The sequence below is a fragment of the Pleuronectes platessa genome, chromosome 11 (assembly GCF_947347685.1).
Source record: "Pleuronectes platessa chromosome 11, fPlePla1.1, whole genome shotgun sequence".
NCBI lineage: Eukaryota > Metazoa > Chordata > Actinopteri > Pleuronectiformes > Pleuronectidae > Pleuronectes > Pleuronectes platessa.
Genome location: NC_070636.1, coordinates 15618486 through 15631598, shown reverse-complemented (window position 1 = coordinate 15631598; position 13113 = coordinate 15618486). Strand labels below are relative to the sequence as shown.

The 13113-nt window shown below is 42.1% G+C and overlaps 1 protein-coding gene across 1 annotated transcript; it reads left to right on the top strand.

The window, feature by feature from the left end:
- The first annotated feature begins 4828 nt into the window (after positions 1-4828).
- On the top strand, positions 4829-11988 carry LOC128451223 (delta-like protein 4). Its single transcript, XM_053435028.1, has 11 exons — positions 4829-5248; positions 5346-5597; positions 6111-6168; positions 6665-6931; positions 7713-7773; positions 8339-8469; positions 8612-8781; positions 9041-9260; positions 9371-10112; positions 10299-10407; positions 10512-11988. The coding sequence occupies exons 1-11, from the start codon at positions 5195-5197 to the stop codon at positions 10515-10517; spliced, it is 2070 nt and encodes a 689-aa protein (XP_053291003.1). The 5' UTR covers positions 4829-5194; the 3' UTR covers positions 10518-11988.
- The last annotated feature ends 1125 nt before the right edge of the window (positions 11989-13113 follow it).

Here is a 13113-nt window from a genome sequence, read left to right as displayed (position 1 = left end):
CACACACACACACACACACACACACACACACACACACACACACACACACACACACAATTAGCCTTGCACTGGTAATCACTCAAGAACTGCTCAGACACAAAAACATGTTTGGCTTTTGTGCTGGGAGTGCCCTTTATGTGTTTATTCTCTGTCCAAGTGCAAAACAAACGGCAATAGCAGAGGGACAACGACATTGAGTAACTCTGGACACAGTGACAGATGTGGTGAGGCCTTTGGTCCCTGCTGTTAGTCCATGTGTCAAAGGTGGAGCTGCTCCGTTAGGATCAATACCGAGTATTGAACAAGCAGTTGTTTCTTGCTGTCCACCACAGTCCCTGAATGGTGGGAGGGAGGCATGTACTGCTGACTCCTGGCACACTGGCACACAGACAGCCATTGCACACATGGCCTCAGATCACCCTCGACATGATTTACACACTACACATGTGCCAGAAGCAGATGAAGTCATGATGCAACCCTCCATCAGACATCTTTATTCTGCTGTAGTGACACCTTGCAGGCATCACAGCATGATGCCGGTAACCAAAGTGTGTTGTTGGTTCTTTCGTAAGGGTAGAGGCGTGCTGACATGGCTGTGTTGTGCCAACAGTGTGGCACGAGGGCGGCTGGAAAGTTCCACAACAGACCACAGGCTCTTATTACCCTGACAACCGTAACGTCAGGAGCCCGAAATCCCAGCTAATGTCGGCTGAAGTTAGGGAGGTCGAAACTGAGTGAAGACAGACGTCCAGGGCAATTTTCTACACTAGATAATATATGACATATGTTTGAGAGCTTGAGCACAAGTCAGTTTTAATTTTAGGAAGAACCGTGACACATGAACTTATATTAACTGAACTTTCTGTTTCATACAGATGTGCTCAAACTTTGTACTGCAGCCAACTATGAACATACAGGCACATGTTCTCCTTTGCAGTAAAGAATTCAACATTTAATCCTCGACTCGAACGCATTAATTCTTTCTGGAAGTATTGGTAGAAAATGTCGACAGAAAAAACAAATAAAATCTCCCATTTACATATGTTCTAGAAACATTATCTCTGGATGTGGACTCCGTCTTGACATGGGAACAGCACCGTGCTGTGAGAAGAGGAAAACCCCTCGGCTCTTCTAATTGGGGCAGCAGGTGATCTCTCCTCTGAGGGCGACATGCTCCGATCTACTGGAAGCCCACATCAAAAGACCCATTGATTGGCCCGGACAGATTGAGGCATAGAGATCAACTGCGCTGTAAAGAAGAGTTAAACTGCCACGCATTTAACGGGGCAGCTTTCTGGACCAAAAGGTGCCATCTGTTTGCATTGTGGCTGAGTTCCTATTGCACTTGCCCACAATCAGGCCACACAACCCACTGACACTGGAGGCCAGAGACAGGGGAGCATGTGGTCTGATCAATCTCAGTGCATCTAAACAGACTCATACAGCTTCTCCACCAGGGCAGTTCAAGGGCCGGCTGGGAGCCAGTGCTTTCTATCTCCAACCAGATTTTTTTCTGTCTTTCGGCCAGAAATAGTGGCTCCGGAGTGGCACTTACTCGTTGCTGGTCTAGAAGAAAGAAGGCCTTACGTAATGGCCGGGGAGGGGGATATTGTGAACAACTAGACCAACCAAAACTTTGTTGTACCAGTCATTTATTTAAAGAACCTTGAGCTTTTGCTACATACAGTGTTTTCTGCAGAGAATTACGTATAACGTTATGGATGCCAAAGCTAAGCAGCAGTTCTCCTTGGAGGAAATGCCCCCGACTCCTTATTGTCGGGTCATCCACTGAGGTCCAGCGTTCGAACTTGTACAGAGTCTGAGGGCGACAGCAGGAGATGAATTGACTTAAGGGCAATTCATCGGATGTCACGTTACCTTTCCCTATTTTTACTCCAAATCATCCTAAGTAGGCGAGGGAGCGAGTAAAACTCTCTCTTACGATGACAAGGGAATCTGGAGTGCGACTTCACGTGGAGTTAAACTTTGGTCAACTTTGACCCACGACATTCACCTGCATTCGAGTATATGTGGCTGTGCCCTTTGACCGATATCGAGCCAACAGTGTATGAGAGAAGGCAAAATACTACAGAGAAGAAAAATAGAATAAAGGATCTATCTGGATTTGACAGTATAAAGCTCTTTGATATTTCTCTTTCAGGTAAATCATGTTATCTGGGTCACTGTTTAATCAAGTTAGTGTCCACCATATAAATGAACAGTAAATACATATTGACATTTAACAGGGAACAGTTCAATTACATGGTCTTTGATGCCCGGTACATTGATGAGGGAAACAGATAATTCGCATGTGTTTTGGAAATGATTAGTATCAACAACGTGTGGACTGTATTTTGAGTAAATATGTAGTGAGTCAGTCGCTTACAAAGTCCAGGATCAAACATAGACAAAACAGCATCAGCATTTTTAATGGATTAAATCAATAGTATGGAATTATTTGTATTTATTTAGCATTTTTGAGAAAAAATGTGATAAAACTATCTAGAGAACAAGCAAACAATTCCAAGTAGCCTCTTATGAATACCAACTTGCTTTATATTTCAGAGTCACTTTCATAGGCACTTTCATACCTCTTTTTTTTTCCGAATAAAAATGTTATTCTTAGGATTTGGATACGAGCTGAGAGACCATACAACAATCAGAAGTCATGCTTTACAAAACACTGTCACAAAGCAAAATGATGTCCTACACAAGACTGCAGATGAAACTGGTGGGTCTGTTTCCAAGGCCGTGTTTATCCAAGAGCAAAAGAGTGTGTTATATTATTGTTTGCACGAGCCAAGACCAGCTAACTCATACAGCTCAAATTAAATCCGACTGTGGTTTCTGTGTATTTATATACACAAACATAACAGGAGCAATAAAATCAGGAGATGAATATTAAAGCTGCGGGTGCTTCTCCATGTTCCAGTTCAAGCATCGCTGCTGGTTTAGGGCTTTACAAGGACTTGCAACCTGAGCTGCAGTCGGAAACCTTAACCACGGTCCATCAAATATTAAAGTGTATGGATGTTTTGATGTGTATCAAGGAAAGGTTCGATACACTTCTCTCCACAAAGCAGATTGATGAGACTCTAAGTATCAGATAAACCAGTAAAATGCCTTATATAAGTGAATTAATGTAATTTCTAATATGTGATCAGAGCAGGAATAATAGGGTTGAGTCACAGTACGAGGCTTCACTGATCCGCCACAATATCTGTGCGATTTCAATGGTGGGAACTCCGAATTGAATACAGCAGAGCTGTGAGATGTCTGGGCCTCTTACTCACACTGCTCCAGACTCAATGGTCTATTGTCTCTGCCCTAATGTGGAACCTCAAACCTATAAGTCAAAGGTGGGGGGTTAGAGATGAAGTCATCTCTGCAGGAGAGCCCTTCAGCCAGACACCTTCGCGGCCAGGGAACGGCTCCTGAATCCTGTTCCCTCACTGTAAATCCTCCCAGACATGTTGGCCTGCTGCAGCGGCAATAAAGGTAACAATGCCTGTGCCCAGCATATGGCTTTTGAATTTATTTGCACAGCAGCCTTTATATACTGCTTTGAGTTCATTTTTCTTTTCCCCCTTTGGAACAATTATGCATGCACTTGAAAGGAGGAGAGAGTTTTCTCAACTGGCCCGAGTGGAAGTTAGTTCAACAAACACTGTTCCGCTACATGTGGGATACAATCTGCACTTTAATTCATACAAATGCGCTTTCAATTGAGGGTATTATGAGTTGTGATTTTAAATGAAGGGCCTGAACAGCTGGGTGCTTGCACTTGTTATGGTATTTCACTCAAGAATAATAAACAGTAATGTAAAGTGAAATAATGGTCCCTTTTCCTCCCTGTGTGTAACGTGAATGAATGAACATCTCTACATGTGTGTGTATGTTTGTGTGTCAAAACTCACAAGCATTCCTAATGATAACAATTCAAGTGTTTGTGAATATGAAGGAAATATGTAAAAATGATCTTTGGAAACACAATAACTTAAATATTGATTTCAGACTCGGATGATCTTTTTTAGTCTTTAGGAAAATGCGGGCTCCTCAGCTGATTTATGAGTAACACCATATCTTTGCAACAATGTGACTCCATTATCATACAGCTGTGGAGTTATCTTTCCATCCTTTCTTTATCTAAAATAAACACAAGTAACAAGAGAGAAGGATGTAAAACCAGAAGCGTGAAAGGAGCACGGTACGTCCTGGCGCGTAGAGACCCGCCGAGAAACCGTGATCCCTGATTTTCTTATTTTCCTAATTGATTTTATATTGTTTGGATGTTTAATGTCTCTGGTAGCCAACAGCGAATTTACCAGCACGCGCCGCCTGTATGTATCTATCTATAATATTACAATAAATTGCTGTGCAGTTATAAATTAGCCAAAGAGTCATCTCTCCATTTTGTCTCTTTATCAAAATTAACACAAGAAACCAGAGAGAAGGTTGTAAAACCGGAAGAGTAAAAGGCGCACGATGCATCCAGGCGCGTAAAGACGCACTTGCTTTTCCTACTCGTAGAATTTTTCCCTTATTGTTATAATCGATAATATTACATGAATGAATATTGTTTTGCAGTATACTTTAGTTTTAGGGATTAACCATCTGCTGTAGCGCAGCAAATTGCGTTTTTTCTTCTGGACCAGTTGAATTAAAAACACGTTCTCCCCCAAACGTTATAATGACTGTTTATGCACGCTTCAAGCAAAAGGAAGGTGGAGAGGAGGGTGGGCGGTGTTTGCTGACCGACAGTGTCCGTATAATGACACCACACCGCGGTATATAAACTGGGAGGGACGTCAGACACCCTTCACTGCAGTCGCTATGCGCTGATGCTCCGCCACGCTCTCGCATCACAGTCGGCAGCACGAGCCTCGCATCGGCACATCAGCAAACTCAGAGCACGTCTGACCGCCACGATGGATGGGCAACGTAAAGACCGCAGAATGACTCACTTGTGGATATTGACGTTACTGATACTTGTCTAACCTCTGAGCACTGGATAACTCAACTTTTTTTCTGCTGGATACGGATCGTGGAGCTGGCTCTTGTCCCGCAGGCTTTTGGAGGATTATATTTATTTTGCCATCACTCCGTTTTGTGCCGTCACACTTGGAATAGGAGCGTTTTGTTTTTGTGGGAGGACTCACTGATTTTTTAGGATACGCACATCATACTCTAAAGAATGGCCGTTTGGTTCACCTCTATCCTCACAATAGTTTTATCATTATTTACTCAGGTATTCTTTTATATTTATAACTTAATATGAATTATTTCGGAATATGAAAAAATGCTGCATTGCTTTAGTTTTGCTCACAATTCGTATCTTTGTATAGGTTCTGGGATCAGGTGTGTTCGAGCTGGATCTCCATCACTTTCAGAATACTAAAGGTTTGCTGGCAAACGGACTCAGCTGCAGCATGAGCGGCTGCAGGACTTATTTCAGGGTTTGCTTGAAGAACTTTCAGAAGCCGGTGTCAACCGGACGCTACATATTCGGCCAAGCTGCCACACCTGTCCTGGGCACCGACTCCTTCAGCATCCGGCCAGACGCCAGGCTGCGTCTACCGCTCAACTTCACCTGGCCGGTAAGAGAGCACCAGCCCCGGCGCAGGGACGCATGGCTTCACACACACAGAGACAAACATATGGAGATTAATCATGGTATAATATAAATGATAATGATAATATAAAATTAATGATATAGCAATAAGCTGAACGATATGCGAAATAAATAACCAGGCGTCCTCGCAAGGTCAAGAAGTTCCACTGAAAACTCATTATTCGATTAAAATACTGGATAGTCTATTTTTTCAAATTAACATAAAACAACATGCACCACAATTAATCTCAACGTCTGTGTTACATCTCATAGAAATACATACTTATCAAAGCCAAATGTTGTACATCAGACGAAACGTGGTTTTTTGTGCTCCAGTGTTGTGCGTAAAAGTCAGATGGCAGATTTAATTCTCATATATTCAAGTATTCAGTAATCAACTAACTTATTAATAACTTTTTAACTATGAATACAACTTATATATATATGTAAATATATATTCATTTAGGTTGATGTTTATTTCTTGACTTTTTCCCCGCAGGGTGCGTTCTCCCTAGTTATTGAAGCCTGGTATTCTCCTACAGCGGACCAACCTGGAGGTGAGGACTAGTTGCACAACTCTCAGTCCACCAGTAGAGGGAGATATGCAGTATAAAGCCTATACATTGCCTATCACACATTTTAATCTGTAGCCCTCAATCAACGCATTTAAGTGCTGGCAAGTGCATCTGGCGTGTTCAGCGTCATGGATCCGTGTTTGTTAGGATGCTTTATGAGTCACACGACAATTCCTCCCAGTCACATCTGTCCAACACAATCACACTTCCCCTGTTTTATTTTTGGCCTGCATGGGAAAGTGTGCAGGCCCGAGTGAGAATGTGAAGCCCTGCCAAAAAATCCCATTGATAGCCCTTTCCTGGATCTTACACCTTTTTTTGTTTGGATGCTTCAGTGGGGGGGAAATAATGGTCACAAGTGAAGAGAAGAGGACATTTCATGAGTTCCCACGCTGTTAGATTAATACAGCACTGATTTGAATTTATAACAGCATCTTCTTCCTGTAATCATAACCTTTCTGTTGTTTTTCTTCCGAAGACCCCTCCAACCCTGATTTCTTGATTGGCTCTTATGCCATCCAAAGACAGTTGGGAATAGGGCATGAGTGGTCCCAGGATGGGACCACTCACGGGACGCAGACGGAGCTAAGGTACTCATACCGGTTCATCTGCAATGAACATTACTACGGGGACACTTGTTCCAAAATATGCACACCGAGAGACGACCATTTTGGCCACTACACCTGCAACCCTGATGGGCAAAAAGCCTGTCTGCCGGGATGGAAGGGAGCATACTGCCAAGAACGTAAGCAAGAGTAAAGACACACTATGAACACTTTCTTTTCTTTGTTTGTGATAAAGAAGATCAAGAGTCAGCTTTTGGTCAAAGGGTCCACACTGCTGCTTCATGAAGTGAATTAGGCCTGAAATGAAACTGAAACACAATGAGATCAATATAAATGACATCTTTTGTGTCTCTGATTCACATCAAAGCGACATATTTTGTAAATAAATTGTAAGCATCACAGTCCTTTACAGTTTTATTGTCGTGACCTCAGGTGTTTGTTTCCGGTAGAGCGGGCGTTCAATTGAAACACGCACGCGGAAGTGCACAGCTTTTGGCGCACTTTCTCTGCGGGCGCGCGCAGATTTAATCCGGGGCGGTGGTCGCGCAGCAGCACGCGCCGAGGTTAATCGCGGCATTATCGGTCGCCACGCGCCACTAAATTGCGGCCCTCCATTGTTGAGGCGGTGCAGAGTGGCAGCTGCACGCGGGGCTCGGACAGCCCACCGATAACAATGGGGCAGCTGTCCTGCTTTTTTTTTATTTATCTGAAAACAAGCATCTGCTCCACAACCGAGCTGCCGTTTTAACACTAGATATGAACCCATGAAAAATCACTGGCACGTAAACACAGAGCAGAGCAGTAAATTATATTTGTCCAGTGATAAGGTCAGGTAACAGCAGGGTTTTATTTGATTGTGCAAAGATAAACATCATCAGGTGATAAAATCCTTATCAACTGCCTGTTGTAAATGCAAAGTGTAAAATCGCCAGGTTTTAATAGCCATGTTGTTTTTTCCAGCAATCTGTCTTGATGGCTGCAATGAGAGGAGTGGAAACTGTACATTACCCGGAGAGTGCAAGTGAGTATTCTACTTTTTTAATTAAGATTATTGAATATTCTGTCATGGAGGAATCCTCAACCATAACATACAATGATCAAAATTTAAATTTACTAGGTCTTGAGAATATACTAAGAACCTATAAACAAATATTTAATATATTAATATTATTAATATTAGTTTATTGTTATTGGAGTTTACCTGTTTATCTGGTATGATTGTTCACACGAAAACTTTTGTTTTACAGAATAAACTATGCATAAAAGATACATATTTATTTTTATAAGTTATGTAAACATGTTTTTTTTTCTTACTTTAAATTCCATATGCTTAGTTATATCTCTTTCTTTTTATTTACAGTTATCGAAATAAAGCTTAGAATTAAACAAGCCTCACTTATACTTCTCTAATGAGTATTGCATATCATTTCCTTATTTTGTATTATGTATTTATCGGTATTAACCAGTAAGAGCCTATGTAATCATGGATAAAATATGCAACATGACCATGGGTGTGAGTCAGTGTGTGTGTGTGTGTGTGTGTGTGTGAGCCTTCAGTCATGTTGAACTGTTTAATGTGTGAACAGGTGCAGAGAGGGCTGGCAGGGACTCTTTTGTGATGTGTGTAAACTCCATCCGTCCTGTAAACATGGTACCTGTAAAGAACCGTGGCAGTGCACCTGCAAAGAAGGCTGGGGAGGCATCTTTTGTGACCAAGGTGTGTAACTATACTTTCTCTGAGCTGCAAAAATGAATGAAAGCTAACTAAGGAAACGGCATGAAATGTTTGTACTCTAAATAAAAGCCTCATTATAGCCCCTCTGCTTCCTTCAGTGATGTTTCCACGCATTTGTTTTCAGATCTGAACTACTGCACCCATCACAAACCCTGTGCCAACGGGGCCACGTGCATGAACACGGGCCACGGCAGCTACACCTGCACCTGCTTGCCAGGCTTCAACGGGGTCAACTGTGATTTCGAGGTCAGGGAGTGTCACGGCCAGCCCTGTCAAAACGGAGGCCACTGCCTGGTGAGTGCGGAAGTCTCTCTCTCTCCTTTCCCACAACACAGGCTTTCCTGTTTTTGTTTTCGCCTCAGTATATCTGCTTGTCCAGGAGGATGCTATCGATTGTCAAGTCACTGGTTGACCCAGTTCACAGAGCGTGTTCTGAAAATAGATGACAGACTGAGGATAATGGGGTTTGTTTGGGGCAGTCTGGAACAGGATGCGATTAATAAAACATCTTAAAGGGAGCATTTGGATAAACTTTATATCCTTCTCCCTGCAGGACTCTGAGGACGGCTATAGGTGTGAATGCCAGCCGGGGTTTGAAGGGACTCGCTGTGAGAACAAGATGCTGACCTGTGCAGACGCACCCTGCTTCCACAGTGGCAGGTGCAAAGAGAGGGATCATGGGAATAGCTACATTTGTGAGTGTCAAGCAGGATACACTGGACTCAACTGTGAGATGAAGGTGGATAAATGTACCGCACTGCAATGCGTCAACGGTAATACATCATTCCCTCTACATGACAATTTTTTCTTGTCTCTATGATTATTTGTGTTAGAAATAATATATACGAGTGAGGCGTCTACAATAATGTTTTGTTTTCAATAGGCGGACATTGTGTGACCCAAGGTAACCTCCGACTGTGCAGCTGCCGCTCAGGCTTCACAGGACACCGCTGTGAGATCAACATCAACGATTGCGCCCGAAACCCCTGTGCAAACGGGTCCACCTGCATCGACCGCATTAACGACTACACCTGCAACTGCCCCCCGGGGTACACGGGTCGCCACTGCGACAAGCCCACAGACCGCTGTGCCTCTTGGCCCTGCTTGAATGGAGGGACCTGCACCACGGGAGCCACAGGCCCGCCGGCCTGCATCTGCCCTGTCCATTACAGCGGACCCCAGTGCCAGTCCAGCGATGTGCCTTTAGCCAACACCCCCAGCCCAAACATAGGCTGGGAGTCCAATGACAAGCTGAGCCTGGCAGCCATCAGTTTAGGAGCAGGCCTGGTGGCTGTTCTGGTGCTCGTCTGCATGGTCGCGGTGCTCATACGTCACATCAAGAAGCAGAGAACCAAGGAGCGGAACTCAGAGACTATGAACAACCTCTCCAAGGTGGACTTTCAGAAAGACAACCTCATCTCTTCTCTAGACCTCAAGAATACTAATAAAATGATAGATCAGGAGGTGGAATGTCCCAGGGAAAAGTCGAATCACAAACAAATCAACCACTACCACCTGGACTATAAAACATCTCTGGGGTACAAGGATGAAATGTCCCTTCTGGACAAAGATGAAAACTGTGAAAAGACGAGAGAAGACAAAAAGCATCAGAGTAGAATGTACAGGTGAGTGGAGACACATTTTCATTTCAGTTCCTTTTCGTTTCAGTTGTGTTTTCTGGAATATGTATTTGTCATTGAGTAGTCACGAAGTAACCGACACAAAGATTTGAAAATGTTGATGACAGGAAAATCAATGTTCAGTGTAAGACACATACTCAGTAACTGTTCTGATGTATCTTTACTTTACAGTGAAAGACCAGAGTGTAGAGTATCGACAATATGTTCTTCCAGAGACTCGATGTACCAGTCCGTCTTTGTAATAGCAGAGGAGAAAAACGAATGCATCATTGCAACTGAGGTAAGTTTTTTTCGTAATTCATTTCATTCAGCTTGTGACCTGCATTGTTTCTGCTTGAGTGATTTTCACCTTTCATCTCATTTGTCTATCCTCTCCTCTCTCAGGTATAATACATGGAAGACATTATGTATCATCCACGTTTGGAGTTCCTTTGGACTGTTTACACGTGTGGAGAGACTGGGATTTATTTAAATGAAAGTTGCTGCTCTTGAAAAAACTTGATAACTGGATGGAGCCGGTGTGCTCGTCGAATGCAATAGTACTAAAAGCCTCTAAGCTTTGTGAGAATGTAAAGACTGAAAAAAAAAAGACGACTGCAGGAAATAATGAGCAAATCTGACTTGTGGATGCGCCTTTGATGTTTTTCCACTCAAACCCTTGTCGGCTCCGTCCAAGTTCGTCCGAGGGCAACACACTGAGACGTTCATGCCTGCGTGTTGATTGAGAAGAAAAGGACTATATCTTCACGTGCTCCTCCCCACCTTGTTGCAGTAATCAGCAATCAACAAATCAACTTACTGCCAATGAGCCTGTGGAGGAAGCCAGCCTTTTCCATGTTTCTGTGGCCTGCAACGCGCTATGCAAACAAACTGGGGGGGGGGGGGGGGAAATCAGCATTTTGCTAAATGAAAAAAGGGAAAAACAACTACTGAAAACGGTTCATTTTTGAAGAATAAGGTTAACAGTTTTCATTTTTTGTAAATCAAATCTCTTTTTTAAAAATAAAGATTGTATGAAGCCTAGATCAGAAAGCCTTATATACATGTTGAAAAAAAACATTGTGCCCCGCCTTATCTTGATTCCTTTGCACAGCAACGTGGAGATAAATGGAAGATCAAAAGATGCAATACGCTAAAGCGCCATGCAGAGAAAGTCATGATAGGGCCTTGTTTTACCTTATGCAAGATCACCCTTAGATAAAGACAAAGAAATACATGAAGTGACTATCGTACCAAGGACGCCTTCAGAGGAAATTACTGAACTAATAATGTTGTTTTGTAAGATTAGTATTCCATTAGTAATTTAAGATTATGAAGCACTGATCTCTCTCTATGTTTTATAAGATTATTTTGTATATACTGTATATTTATATGTGGAGATTAGAAGTATGATTTGTACATCTGTTTTTAAGTGGATGTCCCCAAAAAGGTGAATTTATTTTTAAAGCGTCTGTTGGTGTTTTATTCTATTGTTATTATTTTTGGGTTTTGTTATATAAAAGAAGAAAACAATGAATACATATCTGGTACACTGCTTGTTTGTTGGTCTTCGATGGTTGAGTGTACATGTGGTCAGATAGCGATCCTAATTTCAATGTTGGAATCATCTAGAAACCTTACATGTGTGTCAGCTGGTGTGGAAGTGGCTTCCACAGCGTCTATAGATGCAGTCGTATATACTGTATTCGGCCCGTTGGCAGTTCTAATGACTCCGTGCCTACTGCATGTCCTGTGTCAGTGTGATGTGAAATCAAATGTGCTAACAATCATTCAGTGGACAGTGTTGTAATTGGCCTGGAAATGTAAGGAAATACACACAAAAAAAAAAAAGATATATATTTAAAAACAATCTGTATGTGAACATGAAGAGTCTGTGTGATCTTTCTACTTTAGACTGCTTCTCGGAACATCTTTGAGTGACCGTAGCTTTTTTATACACCAGAGATGAGATATGATGCCTGGCGATAAGTGATCGGCCTGGTGCGTCTAGAGTTTTAACCAGTGAGAAAATCTGTGTATGCCCTTAAGATAAAGCATGAATGAGAGAGTCATAACAAACCAGCCAATCCCTGTCACTTTGAACACTGTGTTCTTTATTCACTTGACCCCTTCCAACTAATGTCCCGGCAAGAACAGAGCTATGTTTCTACCCACCACATGGGGGCAGTGAGCTTTGGGTGGAAGTACTCCACTGTAAAATCTTAGCTCATCAAATATCATGCACAGTGAGTGTTAGGCCGTCGGGGTCACACCGGTGGACTGGACACGTCCATGCAGAACACAGACACCTAATGAGCTTACGGGAGAACAGATATAACAGTCCCTGCTATTAATAGGTAATGTGATTATACCTGCTGGACCATCACCGACTGTTTGACCCGAGGGATATAACAGGTGCTCCCGCATTAATAAAAAGGAATAAGATGGTAATGAATTGGAAAATGAATGTTTGTTATGAGCTGGGCAGTAACTACTGTGCAATCTGCTGACTAAGGCACTTGATATTAATTTGTTTGGATCTACAGTGGGCTGCTTTCACTGCATGAAATAAGATAAGACAGGACTTTACCTGATTTCAAGATTATTGATTTTGCTCCAAAGTTTGAGTAACATAGTAAGAGGAAACCTGTGCCTGAATAAATAACAACACAGGCAAGTTCTTAAAAAAATATACAAGAATAAAGTAAAACTACACTAAAATAGTAATAGAAAAAGTACTACACGAGATAGGAAGTAAGTATTGCACATGGAAATTAATGTAAAGTTAAACATGCTATAAGATAATCCTTTAAATATCCCACAACCAGGAAATTTACTAGAATACTATACATAATTGTAGAAGTGATATTGCACATGAAATAAAACTGTAATATTGCACATGATTATTTATGAATTTCTTCGTTAGAACTTCTGTGAAACCTTTATGCACTAGAAGAAAGAAGGAAAGAAAGAAAGAAAGAAAGAAAGAAAGAAAGAAAGAAAGAAA

Excerpts from the sequence above, each read along its gene's own strand:
- LOC128451223 (XM_053435028.1), top strand. The coding sequence starts at position 5,195 with ATGGCCGTTTGGTTCACCTCTATCCTCACAATAGTTTTATCATTATTT. Across the intron at positions 6,169-6,664 it reads TACAGCGGACCAACCTGGAG|ACCCCTCCAACCCTGATTTC; the intron begins GTGAGGACTAGT and ends TTTCTTCCGAAG. Across the intron at positions 9,261-9,370 it reads CGCACTGCAATGCGTCAACG|GCGGACATTGTGTGACCCAA; the intron begins GTAATACATCAT and ends TGTTTTCAATAG.